Genomic DNA, 24,343 nt, shown 5'->3' on the forward strand with positions numbered 1-24,343 from the left:
AACTTGTCCTGTAGTCATGAAAGGATATGGAGGAGAAAACAAGAACCAGGTTCTTTTGTCCTGGGTGGCAAATCCCGGCACCACAATGGGAGGCCAAGTTTGACCAGTGATATGAAGCCCCTCTTTTTTTTATGCCACCCGCCTCAGAGGTAGAAAAGGACAATGTGGTTGGAAAGCTTCTTCATTGTACACTTGGAAGGTGACCACTAACCAGGGTTGGACTGTCCCACCAGATTACCAGAGTATCCTCCGGTGGGCCTAAGCTCTGACCTTTAATAAAACAGGGACCTTAAAGTCCTATATACACAGAGGGAGGGTGGGCCCTCAGAATAATTTCCTCTGGTGGGCCCAAGTGACTTCAGTCTAAAACTGCCACTGATTAAAATCTCCCAACCACATTTACCAACAGGTCTGAATCATGGGGTCAATAGGATAAATTGCAGCATTTCTGAGGAAATATACATGGACAATATCAAGCCACGTGTCTGGCATTGGCTCCAGAAGGCATCATGTGTCCAGATTAGGATATAGACATCAAGGACAAGAACTTTACCCTCTGTAAATCATCTTCTAAAGGTTCCTAATTACTGTAGGCAATTTACAAGTAATTAAAATCTATAAATGAGATTGTTCTCCAGACTCGTTGACACTGATGCTCAAGTTGTATCCTCTGATGGGAGAGAAGATCTTGTAATGAATTGTTCTTCCTCAATTCACTAATGGTCTCCTAATAAGGACATTTCAATTTTTAACAAGCTTCTCTTTTGCACTTCTTATAAGCCAACTGGTCACAGTACCATCTAAGTGACCTGATATTCCACTCAACTCACGTTTTCCACCTCATGAATACTTGTAGCTCCTTATTTTCTCATGCCGTTGTCAATGGGCATCTTGACGAATTCCACCTAGGCTAATTATTAATGAACTGAGATGTAATTATCCACCATTTTGAAGGATGGTCTTGATTAGTCAGTGACTTTTGTGTGGAACATCTTAGGGGTTGGTGATTTACTAGATGTTTTAAATCATTAGTAAATTGGCTATACTATTACATTCATGGGCTTTCAGGTGGTTGTTCACCCCTGGTGGCCTTTTCAGGCAGAATCCCCCAGCCTGCAGTAGCCACGTGTCCCACATTAAAACAGATGTTGACAACAGGAGACCCAAGGAAGTTAAGGAGCTGGAACCCAGCAACAAGACCAGATAAATATGATTTCCTCTACAGATCTGGCAACATTAGGGTCTGTCCAAAAGGCCATTAGGGGTGAACAACCCCTTTAAGGCTGCAGAGATCAGATGTATTCCAAAATAGATCATTATTATCATTAATCTAACATAAGTAGATACCAGCATTATAAATGGCACGTGGTAGGTGAGGGTCCCAGTTACACGTTTTGGGTTAGGGTCCAGGAGCTTCAAAGCTCTTCACACTTCAACCCACTGAACTATTCTCTCCTTTGGACTGTAAATCTGTTGCTGGGACGCCCATCAATCAGTAATGGAGTCTGTAATGGTTACAAGTAGGGATGAGCGAATTTCATGTTATGAAATTCGTTTGCGCTTCGTTTGGTGGTAAAAGCAAAATTGTGTTATGGATTCCGTTACCACGGACCATAACACAATTCTATGACTGAATACATGACGGAATGCCTTTAGAGGCATTCCGTTATTCATTCCATCATAATAGAAGTCTATGGGCTGCATAGCAGATCCGTCCCGTTTCCGTTTTCCAGAGAGGACTCCGCTTCATAACGGAAACGGGACGGATCCGTTATGCAGGCCATATACTTCTATTATGACGGAATGAATAACGGAATGCCTCTAAAGGCATTCCGTCATAGAATTGCATTATGGTCCGTGGTAACGGAATCCATAACGCAATTCTGCTTTTACCACCAAACGAAGCGTGAACGAATTTTCATAACATGAAATTCGCTCATCGTTAGTTACAAGTGTTGAACTGTCCTGCAGCGCCCCCACAGGGAAAATAAAGCATTACACAGATCCTCTTGAAATCAATGGTCTGTCCATGTAATGAATGAACGTGTCAAGTCCTCTGCACAGGTTTTGAAGGAAGGACCCGCGCCATTAATTCTCTAATATGGTAATGAAAAATGCGTCTTCTAAGGAAGATGACAAAGGAAAAATGATGAAACATGGCCGATACAATGTCTGTAACTAGCTCATGATTAAACTGCATTACTGGCCATTATGTCACCAGGATTAGAACTGGATGAATGTCCGTAACTCAGGAAGATTTCCGTCTTATGCCGAGTGGTGTTTTATCCTTCCGAGGCCGCCGCCTCATGTCATCAGCGGTATTATATTGTAACCAGACTACAGGCAGCTGAATGAGATTGGCCATCTAATACCTCATCTTGACAGACTGGCCATTTAGTAGACAGCCTCCATTCAGCTCCGAGGAGTGACCTTCCTCTGAATGAGACTGCTTCCCCTGATCCATTGTGACAGAAGATTATCACTTACTGCGTAGCGCGGTCTCCAGCTATGTGACAGGCCGTAAATACGAATTATGTCCTCTTTAAAAGTGTCCTTCTCAAATGAGTCCTCCTTAAAGGGGCTGTCCAATAATAAAAAAGATTAAAATCAGACATCATATGGATCCAGAGATCTTCTCATTCAATTGCTCTGCTAGATTTATTTAAAGAAGGCAGTTCACGGGGGCTTGGCCATTCTCTTGGGGTGTGACCTTTCTGCTATAGCTCTCTCCCTATCACAGCTTATGGGGTTTGGCCTTTTTGCTGCAGCTCTCTCCTTATCACAGCTTAGTTGGCGTATCCTTTCTACTATAGCTCTCTCCCTATCACAACTCAGGGGCATGTCCTTTCTTCTACAGCTGATTCCCTACCACAGCTTAGGGGGCATGTCCTTTCTTCTACAGCTCTTTCCCTATCACAGCTCCGGGGGCATGTCCTTTCTGCTGAAGCTCTCTCACTATCACAGCTACAGGGTGTGACATTTCTGCTGCATCTCTCTCCCTATCACAGTCCAGGACGTGTGCCTTTCTGCTGCAGTTCTGTCCTTATCACAGCTCAGGAGGTGTGTCCTTTCTGCTGCAGCTCTTTCCCTATCACAGCTCAGGAGGTGTGCCTTTCTGCTGCAGCTCTCTCCCTATCACAGCTCAGCAAGTGTGTCCTTTCTGCTACAGGCCTCTCCCTATTACAGCTTAGGGGTGTGTCTTCTTTGACCTAGCTATCTCTATCACAGCTCAGGGGGCGTGTCTTTTCTGCTACAGCTCTCACTCTACAACAGCTCAGGACTGGAGGCGTGTCCTTTCTTCTGCAGCTCTCTCCCCCCATAACAGCTCAGAGGGCTTGTCCTTTCTACTGCAGATCTCTCCCTGTAACTGTCACAGCTTTCTAACAGTAGATACGGCTGGCGGGAGTTGAAGGACGGAACTGAGCATGTGCGACCACCTCAGTAAGTGGACGTTCACGTTTCTATACAGATTAAACACCAGAGGGGGCGCCATTATGATGACGTTTTTGAGCATTTTTGTTCCAAAAGTAACTTGTTTTTCGCTGTGAAGTATATATAAAAAAAAACAAAAAACATTTAATGGTGGCACAACCCTTTTAAAGGCGTCCCATACCAATCCACATCTATACACATCATACATATATCTAGGACTAGTTTTATATGTAATGACCCCCAGACATCGATGCTCATATGAATTCCAGTCTGAATGGACAGGGCCCGATGTGGGTTGTGGGCGCTGAGTAAAGGGCAGCAGCTGCGTCATGTGATCACGGTCTTGTCTGAAGGATCTCTATGGGGAACCACTGACTCACAGCCAGGCGCTACATACGGTAACACTGATTTTAGTAAGACATGGTTGAAGAATCCTTAAAGGGCTACTAACCCTAAAAATCGACCTTCTCAGCACTTACTGGAAGCGGGTCACTCAGTCAGCAGGAACAGTCGGATGGCGCCAGGTGCAATACCTTCTATAATGTGCAAATAATACCGTCATATGGTGCTAAGGGTGAATTCACATCACCGTTTTGTTTTCCGTTCTTCTGATCCGTCAGAAGAACAGAAACTTAAAAAAAAAAAAAAACATCCGCTATTTTGAGCATCAGTTGTGATCAGTTTGCATCCTTTTTTATCAGTTCCGTTAGGCTTCGTTCACATCACACAGAGCAGCCTGCCGGATCCTCTACTTCACCGCCCAGTCCCCATTGAGGTCCGACTATAAGCCGCCTAAGGCTTCGTTCACATCACCGTTCAGCCTTTCCGCCCGAACGGAAAAGGCACATAACTGACGCCAAACTGAGTCAAACGGAGCCCTTAGGACCCCATAGACTATAATGGGGTCCGTTATGTTTCCGCTCAGAAGATGATTTTGAAGCGGAGACAAAAGTCCTGCATGCACAACTTTTGTCTCCGCTTAAAAAATCATCCTCTGAGCGGAAACATAACGGACCCCATTATAGTCTGTGGGGTCCTAAGGGCTCCGTTTGACTCAGTTTGGCGTCCGTTATGTGCCTTTTCCGTCCTTTCCGTTCTTCTGCTCCTAAACGGAGCAGGAGAACGGAAAGGCTGAACGGTGATGTGAACGGAAGTGACTCAAACTGATCATAACTGATTCTCAAAATAACGGATCCGTTTTGTTTTTCTTCTGAAGGATCAGAAGAACGCAAAACAAAACGGTGGTGTGAATGCACCCCAAGGCTGAGTTCACACTTCAGTTATTTGGTCAGTCAGAACTGAGATGTGAATGAGGCCTTAGATGGGAGAAAAGTCCTGCGAGGAGTACCGTGCCTTCTGTCTAAAATAACGGATCCCTGACGGAACTTACAAAAACTGATCTCATGCTGATGCTCAAAATAATGGATCCTTTTTTTTTTTTTCTGTTCTTCTGCGCAGAAGAACGGAAAACAAAACGGTAACATGAATGCACCCTTAGGTGCCCAGGCCGTCAGGGTGAGTGGTGACCGCGCAGGCAGACCCTGACTTCATCATGGGTTATTATTAGAGATGAGCGAAGTTTAGAATTTTTTTTGAAAAAGTTTGACAAGAAATTCGATTCATTTGTCACAAATCACTATGTTAAAACCCCATTCAGCCCATCCATCAATGGGACCGTTTTTACTTAGACAGAAGTGCCACCATCTAACGGCCGATAAGAACGGCAATACCCTAGTGCAATATGGCCTTTTGGTTTTTTTCCTGAGTAGAAAAGACCTGCGCTGAGAGTGATGACGTCACTGCACAGTCCACTTCTTTCTTGATTGGAAAAGACCTGCACTGAGAGTGATGACGTCACTGCGCAGTCCGCTCCTCTCTTGAGTGGAAAAGACCTGCGCTGAGCGTGATGACGTCACTCCACAGTCCGCTCCTCTCTTGAGTGGAAAAGACCTGCGCTGAGCGTGATGACGTCACTGCGCAGTCCGCTCCTCTGTTGAGTGGAAAAGGCCTGCGCTGAGCGCGATGACATCACTGCGCAGTCCGCTCCTCTCTTGAGTGGAAAAGGCCTGCGTTGAGCGCGATGACATCACTGCGCAGTCCGCTCCTCTCTTGAGTGGAAAAGGCCTGCGTTGAGCGCGATGACGTCACCGGGAAGTCCGCTCCTCTCTTGAGAGGAAAAGGCCTGCGTTGAGCGCAATGACGTCACCGGGAAGTCCGCTCCTCTCTTGAGTGGAAAAGACCTGCGCTGAGCGCAATGACGTCACCGTGCAGTCCGCTCCTCTGTCGAGTGGAAAAGGCCTGCGCTGAGCGCGATGACGTCACCGGGAAGTCCGCTCCTCTCTTGAGTGGAAAAGGTCTGCGCTGAGCGCGATGACGTCACTGGGAAGTCCTCTCGAGTGGAAAAGACGTGCGCTGAGCGTGATGACGTCACTGCGCAGTCCGCTCCTCTCTTGAGTGGAAAAGGCCTGCATTGAGCACGATGACGTCACCGGGAAGTCCGCTCCTCTCTTGAGTGGAAAAGGCCTGCGCTGAGCGCGATGACGTCACTGGGAAGTCCGCTTCTCTCTTGAGTGGAAAAGACCTGCGCTGAGCGTGATGACGTCACCGGGAAGTCTGCTTCTCTCTTGAGTGGAAAAGGCCTGCGTTGAGCACGATGACGTCACCGGGAAGTCCGCTCCTCTCTTGAGTGGAAAAGGCCTGCGTTGAGCGCAATGACGTCACCGTGCAGTCCGCTCCTCTCTTGAGTCAAAAAGGCCTGCGCTGAGCACGATGACGTCACCACGCTCAGTGCAGGTCTTTTCCACTCACGAGAGGAGCGGACTGCATGGTGAGTTTTTTTTTCCTGCTCTTTCTAAGACCACTCCAGCCGCCATTTTAGGAAAAATTACCACGGAACGCGAGGAAATTCGGCTTCGAAACTTTCCTAAAATCCGGACCGAGTTCCACTTGACTAGTTATTATAAATCTTATATATGCCGTGTATATACAGCAGATATGTGACTATGTATCTTCACCCTTGTGTTCTCTGTTCCTACAGATTGTCTACTTCACGGCCACGTTCCCGTACGTCGTCTTGCTCATCCTCCTTGTTCGCGGTGCCATGCTGCCAGGTGCTACCGAGGGCATCATATACTACCTTAAGCCCGACTGGTCTAAGCTTGGCTCTGCCCAGGTAAAATGAAGGGAGAACTGAGCTCTATGGTTTACACATTTCCTAGCAGAGTTCCTCCATAATGCGGCTGCTGCCGCCGACAAAGAGCTTTTATCCGGTCTCCGGGGGAAGAGTCTTCATCTTGGCAGCACCGTGAAGTTTTATGTCTGTGCAGAATCTCATCATCAACAGATTCTTCTAAATCATTAAGAATCTGTGGTTAAAACAAAATGCCTTTGGTTTAAATGTTCACCCTGCGGCCATTAGTTTGGCTCACTGAGCAGGAACATATATGGACCCGTCTCCTGCGGAAGAACAGTCATTACAGGTTCGAGACCTTAAGATGCTTCCTCTAATATGGTTTAAAGGGGTATTCTCGTCTGGGACCTGCTCCCTCGAAGGGAAAGAGAGCACACTGCGCATGCGACCGATATGGGACTGCTGGAAATAGCCGAGCCATCGCTTGCCTATTTTCGGAAGGTGAATGGAGGGTGACCACGCATGCGCGGCTGTTCTCTGTTCACTTCGGTGAGACCCAAACCCATAGGACATTAATGGCATAGCCTAGCGATAGGCCATCAATGTCCCGGGTGGGAATACCCCTTTAAATCAGTATTCCCCAACCTGGGGCTCTCCGGCTGTCGCAGAACTACAGCGCAGGTTGGGGGATACTGACTGAAGGCGAACCTGTTAGCTCTCCTGACATGTCCTAAATATTCTGGTAGAGGAAAAAATACTTGCCTTCCCTATGAAATGTCAATCACGGAGCGTCTGTTCTTCTGTTATTCCTCCTTGAACTTTATGACCACAGTACATTGATAATTGGGATTTATCATTTAACGGGTTGAGTCGCCATACGCTTTGACACAATCCAACCAGCTCAGAAGCAGGCGAGGTAAGTAAGCCCAGCTGTTGCGGAACTATAACTCCCAGCATGCTCCATTCACTGTTATGGGGGGCTATGAGAACATCCAAGCAAGTATTCCTGCTGGGAGTTGTAGTTTTTACAAACAGCTGGAAAGCCGGAGGATACTGATCCCAAGAGGAATGGTAACACCCACTGGTCAATATATTCATGCATTTCCAGGAGGAATAACAGAGGGACAGCACCATGAACAGCTCTAAGAAAAGATGATTAAGAAATGTCAGAACAATACAGAGCAATTACCTTCTATACATCAAGTGAATGTGAGCAGCGCTGTAGTAACCATGTGGAACCACACTGGTACCTGGTTCTGGTGCCGCACAGCTGATCGGTAGGGGGCGCCGGGATCTGATATTGATGACCTATCCTAAGGATAGGTTATCAATAGTCAAATGTTTCAGAGCCCCGTTAATGACTGTATCATTAAATACTTTCAGACTTACACTTTGTCTTTCCAGATCTCTGCTTGCTGTCAGTACAGAGACAAATGTATGAGCAAAGGGTTTAGGCCGATGGGCTCACAGAGGATTGCACAGACCACTCACAATTGTGCCAAACTCTGCACTGCGAAGAGGACTAGGGATACTCTTTATATAAACAATAATGGTTCCATTCGCTGACAGCAAACAGAGATTGTGCAAATGGTGAACAAATGAAAATTGGATTGGCGGATGGCATGATACAGCGTTTCAGCATTCGGTTCTGTTGTGACAAGCTTTGAAGCTGGATGTGATCAGAATACATTTTTTCACGTCTATTCACTGACAGCAAGCAGAAGTCTTGGAAATAATGACGATTTTTTATTTATTTTTAAATCGCATCCAATGTGTTGGCACTGTAAAGTGCTGTGCAAATCTGGTGTGACAAATGGGTCAAGCCACCCGCCATGCTAAGTGACAGCATATCCATGAAGCTAGGCTGTGCCATTACTTACCGATTTGTGGGTCCTGGCTGCGGAGACCCTTACCGATCCTGAGAATGAAGGAGCAGCTCAGCAGCGCTAATGGCCACCCACAGTTCCATTCACTTGAATGGGGCTCTGCTGAAGTTCCCAGTACTTCGGGTGGCCCGGAGCGTCAACGTGTCAGGATCAAACAAGTTCCTTCATTCTCCTGATCCTTCCCAGAGGTCGGATGTGCCTTTAGTATGTTCTGAACATGTTACCGCTAAGGTCACAGGACACACGTGTGCTTTATAACGTGTCACCCTTCTCATTGTCACAGGTGTGGATTGATGCCGGGACACAGATCTTCTTCTCTTATGCCATAGGACTCGGAGCCCTGACAGCGCTGGGCAGCTATAATCGCTTTAACAATGACTGTTACAAGTAAGAAAGCATCTAATAAAGCTTTTCCATACATGTAAACCGTAAACACAGGGGCGACCAATCAGATCCCTTAATTTAAAGGGTTAATCCAATGATTATTGTAAGAAAATCATATAAACATCATATAGTATATAACAACCTATTTCCAACAAACTTAGAACCAGCCCTGTACCTCACATGGATCCAGAGATCTCCTCATTTATTGCTCCAATTTCGTTCTACACTTTTTTCAAGCTGGCAGCTCAGGGGGTGTGACATTTCTAGGGGATGTGTCCCTTCTGCTGTAGCTCTGTCCCTATCACAGCTCAGGAGGTGTGTCCTTTCTGCTGCAGCTCTCTCCCTATCACAGCTTAGAAGGTGTCTCCTTTCTGCTGCAGCTCTCTCCCTACTGCAGCTCAGGAAGTGTGCCTTTTCTGCTGCAGCTCTTTCCCTATTGCAGCTCAGAGGTGTGTCCTTTTCGCTGCAGGTCTCTCCCTATCGCAGCTCAGGAGGTGTTTCCTTTCTGCTGCAGCTCTCTCCCTCTCACAGCTCAGGAGGTGTGTCCTTTCTGCTGCAGCTCTCTCCCTATAACAGCTTAGAAGGTGTCTCCTTTCTGCTGCAGCTCTCTCCCTACTGCAGCTCAGGAAGTGTGCCTTTTCTGCTGCAGCTCTTTCCCTATTGCAGCTCAGAGGTGTGTCCTTTTCGCTGCAGGTCTCTCCCTATCGCAGCTCAGGAGGTGTTTCCTTTCTGCTGCAGCTCTCTCCCTCTCACAGCTCAGGAGGTGTGTCCTTTCTGCTGCAGCTCTCTCCCTATAACAGCTTAGAAGGTGTCTCCTTTCTGCTGCAGCTCTCTCCCTACTGCAGCTCAGGAAGTGTGCCTTTTCTGCTGCAGCTCTTTCCCTATTGCAGCTCAGAGGTGTGTGTTTTTTTTGCTGCAGGTCTCTCCCTATTGCAGCTCAGGAGGTGTTTCCTTTCTGCTGCAGCTCTCTCCCTCTCACAGCTCAGGAGGTGTGTCCAGTTCAGGGTGTGTGTCCTTTTTGCTGCAGCTCTCTCCCTATCATAGCTCAGGGGTTCTGTGTCCTTTCTGCTGCAGCTCTGTCCCTATTGCAACTCAGAAATTGTGTCTTTTCTGCTGCAGTTCTTTCCCTATTGCAGCTCAGGAGGTGTGTCCTTTCTGCTGCAGCTCTCTCTCGGTCACAGCTTAGGAGGGTTAGTCCCACAGGATAGGTGATTAGTATCTGATAGGTGGGGGTCTGACAACTGGGACCCCAACCTACCCTAAGTGAATGGAGCGATGGAAAATAATAATAATCTATTCACTGACAGCAAGCAGAGATCTTGAACATCAAATTGCTTGAAAACATATATTACAGTAGGTTTCTATCACAGTATTCTCAAGGGGAGCTTTATGAAAACGATCTACATGAAAGACCCATGGCAACCAATCACAGCGCAGCTTTCTTTTTGCATTCTGCTCTTGGAAAATGAAAGCTGCATTGTGATTGGTTGCTATGAGCAACAAAGGCAGCTTTTCATATATCTGCCCCAAAATGGCTGCCAGGGAGCTAAAAACCGGCCCAGATGTATGGTCCTCTAATGTATGGTCCCTGTAGGATAGACAAACAAGTCCAGTCTATGTATTGCTTTCCGCTGCCGGCTTTGCTTGTTTTAGGGCCAGGAATATATTTTCCCACCTCCATAGTTTCATGCCTTTAATGGGCGGCATTCATTTCCTGTGTACTGTGTGGGTAGAGGATCGGCACATAGAGTACTGAATGGAAGGCGCTCACGGGGGTAAAGTGTTTGTCCTGTCCCCAGCCAAGTGAAAGGCATTTGTGACAAACACTCATCCACTATCCCAACTAGTACCCAGGGAAAAGCTGAGCCAAGCGCAATCAGACCTTCTATAAACTGGACATTGTTGTCAGTGAATGAAAGCATTTTTGTTTAGATTCTGAGGCTCCAGACCTGACCTGCTCTATTCTCATGACTTTATGTTATACTATTCCTCTATTATTCCTACTAGATGTTTATAAATGAATTGCCAGCAGTCTGCAATAAAGGTCCCGCAGGGTGTTACCACTTGGGAAGGGGGGTGTCCCTGCACAGTCTGACACTGGCATCACTGATTGGATGGTGTCAGACTGTGCAGGGACACCCCCCCCCCAACTGGTAACACTCAAATGGACCTTCGTTGCAGACCGCAGGCAATTTATTTATAACTTCTAGTAGGCATATCAGAGGAATGGCACAGAGCAGAGTCATAAGAATAGATGCTATAGAATTGCTATTACATGGGGAATGCGAGTGGTGACTAAAAAAGATATGTCAGGAGAGGCGACAGGTCCTCTTTATGACCCTCAGCTATTGGGAGAGCAGGGGGTCCTGTGACACCCCCCTTCCCTTGCCATCTGTTGTACCTATAGAATTCAATGGAATTTGCACACGGTCTGCTGAGGTCTATGGCTAGGAAGAGACAAGCACTGCAATATTCAAAATGAAACATGATGGTTGGGAGGCCCCAGATTTTACACAGGGGCATCCGACTGACCATTAATATTTTCTACTCACTGACAGAAAACAGAGATCTTGAAAATGATGATGAAGTTAAACATGCATTTTATTAGTTAAAAAGTTGCAGAATCCTGTTCTGCCCCGATGTTGGCCATGGACTAAGAGATCAAAAAAAAAATCCAGACTAGTAATGTTAAAAGTTTTTTTTGTTAGTAGGGTTCCCCCCTAAGCATAGGGCGTCCCACCCTATTTCTCTCCAAAGGGCAACCACCGGCTAAATAAAGAAGTACCCGGTGGCATTGAGATTAATGCAATGACCTGCCTGGCCCTACAGAGTCAGAGAAACTTTTTGTAGCCATGTTCCCCCGTGGTTCCTAACATGGTATCTGAAAGTGAGTTTTCTAAATTGGGCGACCCCCTTGAAGGGAGAACCTATGGGGGTGGGTCAACAGAATTAGGTAAAACAATGCTTAGGTAGGGTCAGAAACTTATGATGAAGGCCACTTTAACTAAACAGGATCAAGCGTCTGACAGTGGGGTCATACAGTGAGATCGATGGCCGTACACAACAGCTGCGGAAAGGAGAAACCTGTGAGTTGAGGTTAGAATGACATGACAGCTGCCTGTGTGTAATATAGATGGATGGGCCGGACGGCGGTGTCCATGAGGGGCGAGCATGGTTCCTGTAGAATAATCAGTCCCCACCTTAATTCACAGGAGTCATTCTTAGCTCAACAACTGATACCCTATGTATTTCAAGGGCTGATGTCACTGATTCAAGCTATACATAGGTCTCGAAGGTCTCATTTTCTGTCAGAATTTCCTCCCGAGAAACAGGGGAAAGCAACTATTACATTTTGTAACAAGCTGTTAAAGTGATGAAATGGAGGCAGCCATTTTGAGAATGTCATTAAAAAAAAACCTCCATGTATAGAAGGGAGATTACACTGGGGCATAACTTGAAGCCCCTGAGATATCTGGACCAGGGCCCTCCATCTTCCAAGTGCCATTTATAATATTGATGCCTTCTTATGTGGCAGAGGGGCTTTTGGGCTCCCTCAGACACTAGCTCAAAGATGTAACTGCTACCTCAGTGACACTAATAGCAGTGTCGACTGGGGTTTCTTGGACCCACCAGAGTAAATTATTCTCAAGACCCAAACTGTAAATCATCTATGAGGTTAAGTAAAGAAGAAATAGACCTTAGGGGCAAAGGATTAGCTCCAAGTCCAGATGTTTTATCCTGGACCTTTTGAGGCCCACTAAAGTATCAGAGCCTGGGCCCAACAGGGGATCCTCTGGCAGTCTGGTGGGCAAGTCCAACCCTGCCTTATGGCTATGACTTTGGGGTTTCTTATCAAAAAATGTAAATGGTTCCTCTGTTGGTACTAGTTCATACTACCACCACCACTTCAGTCTTGGACAGGAGAGTCCGGCATGGGTACACCTTCTTCATCTTGTGAAAAGATAGATGGTCCTCTCCCTAGTCCTATATATATGGAGTGGAACCCTATACATATTCAAAATACTCATAGGGAAAAGGTCAACATGGGCTTGGGCCCAAGTCTTCAGACTCCATTTTAGCCATTGGTTTGGTCTCCATGGTAGATACCTTTTAAGTAGATCAATAAGCCGGCCTGATTTATTCAGCTGATCAGAATCATATCACATGCTGGACATTGGTTAAATGAGAATTAATGGGTCAACTTTATCAGGCAGGTGGTAGTCAGGCCATGGACAGAGCAGGCCAGCATGAGTACAGCTTCTTTATCTTCTGAGAAGATAGATGGTCCCCAGGCCTATCTATGTCGAGTGGAACTCTATGCAGCTTTAAAATACTCATAAGGAATAGGTCAACATAGGCTTAGGCCCAACTCTTCACAGACTGCATTGCAGCCATTGGATTGGTCTATATGGTAGATACTTTTTGAGTAGATTGATAAACCAGCTTGATCTATTCAGCTGACCAGAATCCTGCAAGAAACAATGTCACACGTAGGACTATTGGTTAACAGAGAATTAATAGGTCAACTTTATCAGGCAGGTGGTGGTCAGGGCATTCAGGGTTGAGGGAACTCACACAAGTGTCGTAAGGAGCTTGAAAAAGTCACAGGAACATTTGCCTTCTAATCAACTATGTCTTTCTCCTCACCAACCATGTCTTTCTCCTCAGAGATGCCTTCATCCTCGCACTAATTAATAGTGGGACCAGTTTCTTCGCTGGCTTTGTGGTCTTCTCCATTCTTGGGTTTATGGCAAATGAGCAGGGCGTGGACATTTCCAAAGTGGCTGAATCAGGTAAGCACCTTCTGAAGAACACTCTTTGTGAGGACTCCTGACTCCTCCAGTACGCTAAAGTCAGATTTTTACATAGCCATTGGGCTTGTTTGGCTTGTCTACATGGATGGAAGGATCTTCACAATAAATGTGTTTTCTATACTCAGGGCCGGGGCTGGCATTTATTGCGTATCCTCGGGCAGTGAGTCTGATGCCGGTGGCACCTCTCTGGTCTGCTTTGTTCTTCTTTATGCTGCTTCTCCTTGGCTTGGACAGTCAGGTAAATTTCCTTTTTATACATTATTTTATGGATTGGTCAGTGGAAGTATTACTGTTGCTATTGTAATTTCACATAGGATTATTAAGTTCTACGTTCAAACCTAGAAGCCATGGGTCATATGTAGGCCTATGAGGAGGATCAAAATAATGGATCCCTAATACCATGTTATAGTTTATATCTTCATGTGGACACAGAAGTGAATACAAAGAAGAGGCAAGACAACTTGATAGCCCCTATATAAAAAAGATGGAACACCTTAGACATACATTTATTTGTAAGAATAATTGCCTCAATGATCAGCTGATCACAAGGTCCACCACTGTTAGGATCTCCAGTGATCAGGTGAACTTTGTGGTTCACATCAGTCTCCACGATTTACATTAAAATATACTAGTATTACAGCCCTTTGTCTAGAAAATAGCTTTTAATCATATGTTAATTACCTTGATAAGGAGCCCAAGGGGCTTTACCTCCGGCCGTTGGAGCCCAGCGGCGCCCATTATCTCGGAGCCCAGCACCGCCCCACTGCTAATTTATTCACTGCTCATCGCCGGCGTAATGTGTTTGTTGCGCCCGAAATCTCACGCATGCGACGTGCATACACATGTCAGCGCCCGCGCAGTGTACTGGCATCGGCCACACAATACAAAGTGCGCATGCGCCAGCTGCGCTCGACCCGGAAATGCGTGAGATTTCGGGCGCAACAAACACATTACGTCGGTGATGAGCAGTGAATAAGGGTACTTTCACACTAGCGTTTTTGTTTTCCGCTATTGAGTTCCGTCACAGGAGCTCAATACCGGAAAAAAACTGATCAGTTTTATCCTAATGCATTCTGAATGGTGAGCAATCCGTTCAGGATGCATCAGTTCAGTCCCTATTACGTTTTTTGGACGGAGAAAATACCGCAGCATGCTGCAGTTTTCTCTCCGGCCAAAAAAATATGGAACACTTGCCGGAATGTCGGATCCGGCATTAATTTACATTGAAGTGTATTAGTGCCGGATCCGGCATTAAGTGTCCTGGCAAAACGGATCAGGCGCATGCGCAGACCTTTAAAAATGCAAAAAAATAATAATACCGGATCCGTTTTCCGGATGACACCGAATAAACGGATCCGGTATTTCAATGTATTTGTCAGACGGATACGTCTGACAAATGCCATCAGTTTGTGTCCAGATTGCCGGATCCAGCACGTCCCTGTCCGTGAAAAAAATAGGACAGGTCATATTTTTTTCACGGACTGGAAACACGGATCACGGACGCGGATGACAAACGGTGCATTATCCGAGTTTTCAATGGACCCATTGAAAGTCAATGGGTCCGCAGAAAATCACAGAAAACGGAACAACGGACACGGAACCCAACAACGGTCGTGTGCATGAGGCCTAAAGACGCTCTTCGTAGCCACTATATATTTAGGCTAATAAATAACGCTCTAAATGGAGAACTTCAAACATCACTAATTGGGCATTTGGAAATAAGTTTTGTACTTTACAGATATATTATCTTATCCATATGACTTTTCACTAATACCATAACCATCAGATGTGAGATGTGGAATGTCTCAGGAACGTGGACATACTGCATATAATGTCACCTGGTCACTATTATATCGTATTACAGTTTGTAGGTGTGGAAGGTTTCATTACTGCCATCCTGGACCTGCTTCCGGCACGCTATTATTTCCGATTCCAACGAGAAGTAGCCGTGGCCATTTTCTGCGTGGTCATGTTCCTCATTGACCTCTCCATGTTGACGGAGGTATGACTTCCTATTATTTTTCCATATATGATTATAAACCTTAAGGTAGCTTTTTGGTGCAGTCCGTATATCGTTACATATCTTTTATATCACACTTGTTTTATGGAGCATATAAAAAAAACCTGTCATTGTGCTACATGAGGTCAGTATGAATACCGCTACACATCACTTCCGAGAAAAAGGAGCAGATTTCGTAATCCATGTTTTGAATGTCATCAAGTATTAGCACATGATCAGGCTACCTAATGTTGCATTTGGAACAATAACCCTTTTTGTTGCTATGGTCTGACTTTGGCTGGAGCATCTTTTATTATTTGCATTGCTTACATATAAACAGGGTGTACCATGGAAGGCTAAAAAATACCAACTGTTTAACTGGCCCAACCATAATACAACCATACTGTAGTATCTTTCCACACCCATGCAGTTCTAGTGAACCAAATCTAGGGTTCTATGGTGAATAGAGCTAAGCTGCAGTACCAGACACATCCTGCGGACAGTTGTGGCGCTGTTTCAGGAATAAAGCAGCCATGTTTTTTTGATTGTATACAACCCCTTTAAGATCAAATCATTGTAGAGCTGAATAGTTAGATGTGACCTAACATTCGATGTATTTGTTTGTCTTCCCAGGGTGGAATGTATGTCTTCCAACTGTTTGACTATTACTCTGCTAGTGGAATGACTCTCCTATGGCAGACTTTTTGGCAGTGTGTGGTCATTGCCTGGGTTTATGGTAAGTCAGTGGGCAAACTGCAAAACAGAACATGATTTATGTAATAGTTCCTCCGGCAACACATGAGAGCTGGAAGTTCTTGGGTCATCTATGTGGGTATGTGGGTCTCAGGTAATACTACAACCTATCATGGCCATTGGGGAGATATAATTGGAAGGAGGTCACGACAACCTGCACCCTATCACACAGAAAACTAGAGTGCTGCCCGCGTTTTTCTCAAAAAAATCATCTGTATGGTTGTGGGGCACCAAGACTTGGTTGATACTACAACAACCTGACCTGGTCATTGAGGAGAGATATAGCTTGAAGCTTTTGGTCTATCTATGTGGTTGTGGGGCACCAGGGTTTTAATGATATGACAACCTATCATGGTCAGTGGGCTGAGACATAGCTTAAAGCATCTGGTCCATGTATATGGTAGGGGGGTACCAGGACTAACATAATACTAAAATTTATCATGATTATTGGGCAGTGACATCGCTTGAAGCTCCTGGTCCATCTATGTAGCCATTGTTATCAGGGCTTGGGTCATACCAAGATATAGATTAAAGCTATTTGTCTATCTATGTGGTTTTGGGGCCCCAGGTTTTGAATGATATTGCATACTATCATGGTCATATGGCTGAGACATAGTTTGAAGCCCCTGGTTTATGTCTGTGGTTGTGATGCACTAGGACACAGGTGATACTATATCCTATCATAGCTATTAGGCAGTGTCATAGGTTGAAACTTCTGGTTCATCTATGTAGACATGTGGCACCAGTGCTCGGGTCATACTACAACCTATGCCCGACCTCTAGTTACACTCCTGACTCCCATTCATCTTCTGTTCACTAATGGTGTAGTGTTTGTAAATGGATTGCTGCTCAGTTCACACGGTCAATGGGGAAGGAGAATGAGGCCAACCATTATTGCGTCCTCAAGGGCCTCAAAGAATCCTTAGAGCTTCCTCTGTGTTAAATACAACCTTGGCTTACCCACTATATTCAATTGACCAAATCTGGACCAAAGCAGAAATGCTATTTCACTGTCACCTAAAATTAATTTATCATCTTCGTGGCCGATACCTTTCTTTGCATTGGGGCCCAGAAGCTTCAAGTTCAGCATTCAAATGCTGAAAAGGCATGCTGGAGATTTCAGTTCCCCGGCTCTCTGTGAGGTTTTGTCTGTATTTCAGATGGATTAATAGACCAATTCTATTTCCAGTGAGTCCTACCCATAATTCTCCAGTCACTTCAGAGGCAGATGCAGGAGCTCGAGCGTGAACGGCTGTTGGCTGTCATCCAAAGCATGCGCCTCTACACCAAAACTCTGTCTTAATATAGCTCTGTCCTTGGGATTTGCTGAGCTGCATACATGTCACTGAGCATCTCCTAGACTGCTTTCCTATTGCCTCATTGTTCACACTTGCTGCAGCATATCTGATGCACAGAGAAAGGGCTCGTCTTATCTAATATGTTGTGCTGGCAGTTTTACCTCTTATTACTGATAGAACAATGGTTTGAAGGGATTCTCTAAAAATACAAACATATAGATCGAATGACAGAGCATTAGACAGGATGAAGCCTGCTATATTGCAGAGAGTTCATCTTGAGTACACTCATGGGGGTGGGGGATTGTTTGCTCTCAGTGAAGGCACCAGCCAAGCTATATATCCATAAACATAAGCGCTACCATCACAAACACCTTCAAAGGTACCACTTGTATGACCACCACCATCACAACCAATAGCTCAACCACCACTATCACAATTAGTATTGCAACCAACACCATCACAACCACCACCAATTACCACCATCATGACCACCATCACAATTACCACCACTAACTATCATGGCCACCATAAGAATTAGCATTATAACCAACACTATCACAACAACCACCAAATACCATCTTCATGACCACCATCACAATTACCACCACAACCACCACAATCATAGCCACCATAACATTTAGCATTACAACCAACATCATCACAACCACCAAGAATAATCATCATCATGATCACCATCACAATTAACACCACAACCACCACAATCATGGCCACCATAACAAGTAGCATTACAACCAACATCATCACAACCACCACCAATTACCACCATGACCACCATAACAATTAGCATTGCAACCAACACCGTCACAACTAACACCAATTATCATCATCATGAACACCACAACCACTAACACCAATTATCACTATCATGACCACCATGACAATTGCCACCACAATCATGGCCACCATAACAATTAGCATTACAACCAACACTATCACAACCACCACCAATTACCACCATAACAATTAGCATTGCAACCAACACCGTCACAACTAACACCAATTATCATCATCATGAACACCACAATCACTACCACAATTAGAATTACAACTAACACTATCATGACCAAAACCAACAATTACCACCATCACGGCCATCATCACAACAACAACCACGAATTACTACTATCATGAACACCCTCACAACTACCACCATCACACTTAGCATTATAACCAACAGCATCACAACCACCACCATCTCATACATTCAAATGTTGCTAAAAATGGAGGACATTGATCTGCCAGTATTGATCTTTTCATTCATTTCATGTAATCAGGTGCTGATAGATTCATGGATGACATTGCCCGTATGATTGGATATCGTCCTTTCCCTTGGATGAAATGGTGCTGGTCTGTGATCACACCCTTCGTGTGCATGGTAAGATTACTTCTGTTAAAATTTTGTTAAGACCTTTGTAACGAATGTTCCTGGATTACATCTTTAACTCATGCTTTGTTCTAACTACACCAATATAACTATAGTTTCTCCATGGGCTTCTTCTTTAAAATAGAAAAAGGGGAATGAGTGGGTGATGTTGGTCGCATCTTGAGCCCTCAGGAAAGTCCACCTATGCAATTAGCCTATTCCACATGGTGTTTCCAAGTAGCTGAGACATGGAAAAGATATTTATGATGGGCTTTTGATTTGAAACTTTAATCCAAACTAAACAAGCCTTTGCCACATTATCACTTACCAGTTCTACAGCCAGAGGGTCCCTTACCTACAAATAAAAAAAAGTGTACTAAAAAACTTTAAAAAATCTATTATTATATCATAGGGACATTATAACCTGCGGTTTTACCATTAAACCTCATCACATTCCATGGTTCCTACCTCTACCACCAGTAAACCTCTTGAAGATGCAGCTCATACTTGGATTAGTTAAACGGACTCTGTCAGCAGATTTGACCATGCTGTTGACAGCAGTAGGAGAGCAGGACAAACCTACCTTTTCTGAACATACAAATGGTATGTTTGTCCTGCTCTCCCCTGTCCCTACCTAGGGCTGTCAGCAGTTTGGCATGGTCAAAACTGCTGACAGAGTCCCAAAGATCCCCTGGGCAACTTTTAACGTTTGAGGACATTCCACACTATTTTGGTCTTCATCTGATAATACCTTTTAAATGTGGTCCCCAACCTGTGGCTCCCTCAATATTGCTAAACTACAGCTTCCAGCATGCGGCTGTCAGAACATTCTGGAAGTCATAGTTTCACAACAGCTGGAGAACCCTGGTTAGACACCACTGCTTTATCATGAAGCTAAAGACAGCTGCTTCATACCACTTGATCAGATCCTGAACAAAGAAACCTATCATAACCCGCAGCTGTCCGAGCACAGAATAGGCCTAGTGATTTCCACGAATGTTTTCATACAACATTGACTCATGTGCCTTCTTCTTTCTTGCACAATTTATTGTGTAGGCTCCTAGAACAGCGAGAAAAATAAAAATAAAAAAAGTTCTGAACTAATTTCTAAAGTCTTTGTTTTCTTGAAGAACCTATGCCCAGAACTCATAATCACTGACCTGCTTTCTACTACACAGGCCATATTTATCTTTAACCTAGTCAACTACAAGCCTCTGACGTACAATAAGACCTACATATACCCATGGTGGGGTGAAGCAATCGGCTGGTGCTTTGCTATGGCTTCTATGCTGTGTGTTCCTGTGACCTTCCTTTACAAATTCACAAGTGCCAAGGGGACAGTGAAAGAAGTAAGTGCAATGGCTTCTACATGAATTTGAGATGTAACTGTTTAGCCATAGTTCATAGACTGGCCCTCCAAAGAAAAGGAGGATGTTCCAGTTACTTCAGGGTTGGATGTGATAATGGTCCCTAGCAACAAAATGGGCCCATGAGATCCAGCAGAGTTTACAATGCAATGAAAGGGGGCATGCAGCTGTTTTGTAAAGCTGAATGGTGGTCCTTCAGTTTCATCTTTTCATCTCGACATCAGAATGTCTGGATTCCTGGATAGTTTAAGCACAGTAGATTAAACTCTGGCCACTAGAGGAAAGGCAAATTTGCTGAACTAACAATATAGAATGAGGACACAGATCCACCTAAAACTTCAGGATCTGACCAGGATCTTTATCTCTTGGCCAGAGTGGACACAGATCCACCTAAAACTTCAGGATCTGACCAGGATCTTTATCTCTTGGCCAGAGTGTAGAGCAGTTCTAAAGAGTGTCTCTTGCTCTGGAGGACCTGTCCAGTCTTATAATATTACACAGGCAACCTATTGATTAAATGGGTACTGTGTAATGCTTAATTCCACCTATGATGGTGTTGCAAAAAAAATAATCGAACACTAAAAGTGGCCAGACACTATGAATGTTGGCAAAACCCACCAATTTCGTTGGGACTGTCTGACCATCCAAAGAGTTTGTTGGTGCAACGACAACATGGTCAGTTATTTTGTTTTCAAGGGAGGTAAGCTGCTGCTAGATACCTCTGGCAGTGGCCTATTCCCCTCTTCCTAGTGAGAATACATGCACTCTCAGGTGACCCAAAAGTGCATGTCCATGTGGGGGTCAGAGCATTAAAGATGTAATAGTCTTCAAGTCTATACCTCACAATGTATCTAACGACCTTCTTGATATTTATTGACAGCGTTGGTATAGTCTGACTGAACCCATCTGGGGAGCGCATCATTTAGAGTATATGTCACCAGATCCAGATGTCAAGAGCTTGACGAGCTTGAGCCCTGTGTCAGATAATAAGGTCATCATCTTCGAGAGTGTTATGTGAAGTGAACATCTACCACCTGCGATCCTCTGAGGTTTTACTCCTAAACTCCATCTTCCGTCAATGACCCGCGATGATAGAAACAGACACTAAAGTCCTACTCCCAATGCAAACATCTCCGCCTAATGATGAATCATCAAGTTGTGAAATGATTATTCTGCATTGGTGGAGGAAATGTGAAGAATTTGCCGCAAGGGTGGATCTACTGCCTTCTAGATATGGCCCATTTCAAGAAAGATCTGAAAATATACTTCTGTTAATGTAATCCTACCAATTTGTTTCATGGAATACCAGGAAAGTTTTAGCTATGGAAAGACTTTTTGATGTTTCTAATTAGAAAGCATGAGGAGGCCAAAAAAGTGGACAGGTTGTTGAGATCTTCCAAACCAACGTTATTATGATGGCCCACCCCTGACAACTACTTCTGTCCAGTGGGCTGCTAGTCTTTTAGTTCTCTCAGCACCTTCTAACTACTGTATCTAATGGTATTTCAAGTGTGAATTAATGGTAGAATCTCACCAATCTGGACTAGAACCTTCAGCCTTACTAAGGGTGATGTAGAAGGCTTTGAAGAATCTCATCGTAATAGCCAAACACATAGAACAGATACCATTGGGTAATTCCAGATTTAAGGGGGGGTTTGCCAAAAGCTTTTGGGATATCAAAACAAATCTCATTCTTCCTTTGCTACCAGGAACACTCAGCCCGAAATATCCATCAAAAGAAATACCAGGGCAGGCGCCCATCATGCATTGCGGCACGTCGTATGCCAGTGTAAATAATACCGGCGTTTGGAAGGATTGCTGTGACTGCGTGGTTCCAGCAATCCACACAAAGCAAGACAGGTATTATTAACCCCTTAGGAAATCAGCATTACATCCCGTTCATGCACCCTCTGAAGGAAAGCGGGTCGAGGTGTCCAGGTTGTTTCACTTGCATCACTGCAGACAACAGCAAATGCTGTATTTGCACTTTTTCTTGTTTTTTTGTTGTTGTTATTTTTTATCAGTATATTTGTACATGCATGTTGTGTGTACAGGTGACCCCCGAGAACGCCACCGGTATTAACAGACATGTGAAAATACTAAAATCGCTGCTTATATAGGTACCCGTCCCTGCTTAGAAGGGAGATCTCTGCTGCTACCGGCACTGCTGTGGCCGACGTCCATTTAGTGCCTCTAGGAAGAGTGAAACCTATGCATCAACCAATGCAATCATCATGAAGCTTTGGAATATATATATATTTTTTTATTTTTTATTTAGAGAACGTGAAAGCAATGTGGGCTAAAAAAAAACGCATCAAAGACCAGTTAGGTCTGAACGGGAACATAAACTGAAAGCTTAATACATCCCTTTAACACAAGCTCGCATATCTTCACGTCCTGTGGTGAAGATATATTTAAAACATTTTTAACCTCACGCAATTAAAAATTTGATGCACTAAAGCCGCATGCCCGCCAACAGTCCCAGGGCGGGGTTAATTCGGCAGCATTATGGGGTCTCCTTAGGTTGAACAGAGGTGGGCCTTAATATGCAATTTGGAATGGGAGGATTGGTAAGTGTGCAGCAGGGTCAGTACCGTAGGCCATGGTGTATCATAGGAAATCTCTCAAATCTCCGAAATTCCCAGAAAACTTGAATTCTAAGATTTAATCAGATTTTTTTTAGATAAAATATCAGTAACGGACTGGAATGATATGCGCTTCCCATCCCAGCATGCTTAGCAGCAGAATTACTATGCTCAAGAGCTTTTTAAACAAAAGAAAAAAAAATCCAAATTTCTAATTTTGTAACAAATATTTTTGTGCCGCAAAAATGCAATTTTTATTTTATTTTTTTGTGATTACAGATGTATAGAGATGAAGTTTTTATGCCAAAAGTGTAAAAAGAGCTATATTTTGAGACTTTGTAAAAAGGGAAGAAGAATGATAGTGATTTCTTGTGGTTTTTCGCCGTTTGTGGCGATTCTAATGTACTTCTCAGTCATGTAAAGGGGGATTTGGTACATGTGGTGGAGAAGAGGTAGTCACACATAGGACTCACTTTTGTTGACTATAGCAAACGAATCAGAATTCAGCTTACGTCTCCTAAGCTGCTTTGGAAAAAGTTGCACTGTGATTGGCTGCTATGGTCAACAATGTCAGTTTTTAATGTCAGGCCCATTGTGCCCAGCTGTGCCAACATGATTTGTCCTTTTATGAGGCATCCTATATTTTTCAGTGGATATTATGTTACCCTAGCAACCATCAAAGTACAGCTATGTAAAATTATGTAAAAAAAAATATTTAGACATCATATAGTAAATGGCAATGTCATCTTTTTCTAAAAAAGCTAGAACCAGCCCTGTACCTCATATGGATTCTGAGATATTGCTGTAATTGCTCTACTAGATTTATTCAAGCTGACAGCTCAAGGGGCATGTCCTTTCTGCTGCCGCTCTCTCTCCTTGTGTCAACTTAGGGGATGTGTCCTTTCTTTTGCAGCTCTCTCCCTATCACAGCTCAGGGGTGAGTGTTCTTCTTCTGCAGCTCTCTCCCTATCACAGCTCAGGTGGTGTGTTCTTCTGCAGCTCTCTCCCTATCACAGTTCAGGGGGTGTGTTCTTCTGCAGCTCTCTCCCTATCACAGTTCAGGGGGTGTGTCCTTTCTTCTGCAGCTCTCTCCCTATCACAGCTCAGGGAGGGGGTTTTCTTTTTCTGCAGCTCAGGGGATGAGTCCTTCCTGCTGCAGCTCTCTCCCTGTAGCTGTCACAGCTTCTAAGACAGCTGGTGCCAGTTGAAGGATGGAACTGAGCATGGTGGACAGAGAAATAAGAAAAAGAACAAACAGCACGTGGTGCTATACAGATACATTTTATTGAATGACTGGCTATACTAAATTTT

The 24,343-nt window shown here is 44.5% G+C and overlaps 1 protein-coding gene across 1 annotated transcript in view; it reads left to right on the forward strand.

Moving 5' to 3' along the window:
• SLC6A8 (solute carrier family 6 member 8) overlaps nucleotides 1–23,362 on the forward strand; it is a 60,527-nt gene extending 37,165 nt beyond the window's left edge. The window contains exons 5-13 of the mRNA XM_040405871.1: nucleotides 6,470–6,604; nucleotides 8,732–8,835; nucleotides 13,501–13,625; nucleotides 13,772–13,884; nucleotides 15,511–15,648; nucleotides 16,279–16,381; nucleotides 18,992–19,092; nucleotides 20,259–20,429; nucleotides 21,328–23,362. Of these exons, the coding sequence (XP_040261805.1) occupies nucleotides 6,470–6,604; nucleotides 8,732–8,835; nucleotides 13,501–13,625; nucleotides 13,772–13,884; nucleotides 15,511–15,648; nucleotides 16,279–16,381; nucleotides 18,992–19,092; nucleotides 20,259–20,429; nucleotides 21,328–21,465 (1,128 nt within the window). The 3' untranslated portion in view covers nucleotides 21,466–23,362. The remainder of the gene's footprint in view (nucleotides 1–6,469; nucleotides 6,605–8,731; nucleotides 8,836–13,500; nucleotides 13,626–13,771; nucleotides 13,885–15,510; nucleotides 15,649–16,278; nucleotides 16,382–18,991; nucleotides 19,093–20,258; nucleotides 20,430–21,327) is intronic.
• The last annotated feature ends 981 nt before the right edge of the window (nucleotides 23,363–24,343 follow it).

Source organism: Bufo bufo, chromosome 8, assembly GCF_905171765.1.
Source record: "Bufo bufo chromosome 8, aBufBuf1.1, whole genome shotgun sequence".
Classification (NCBI taxonomy): domain Eukaryota; kingdom Metazoa; phylum Chordata; class Amphibia; order Anura; family Bufonidae; genus Bufo; species Bufo bufo.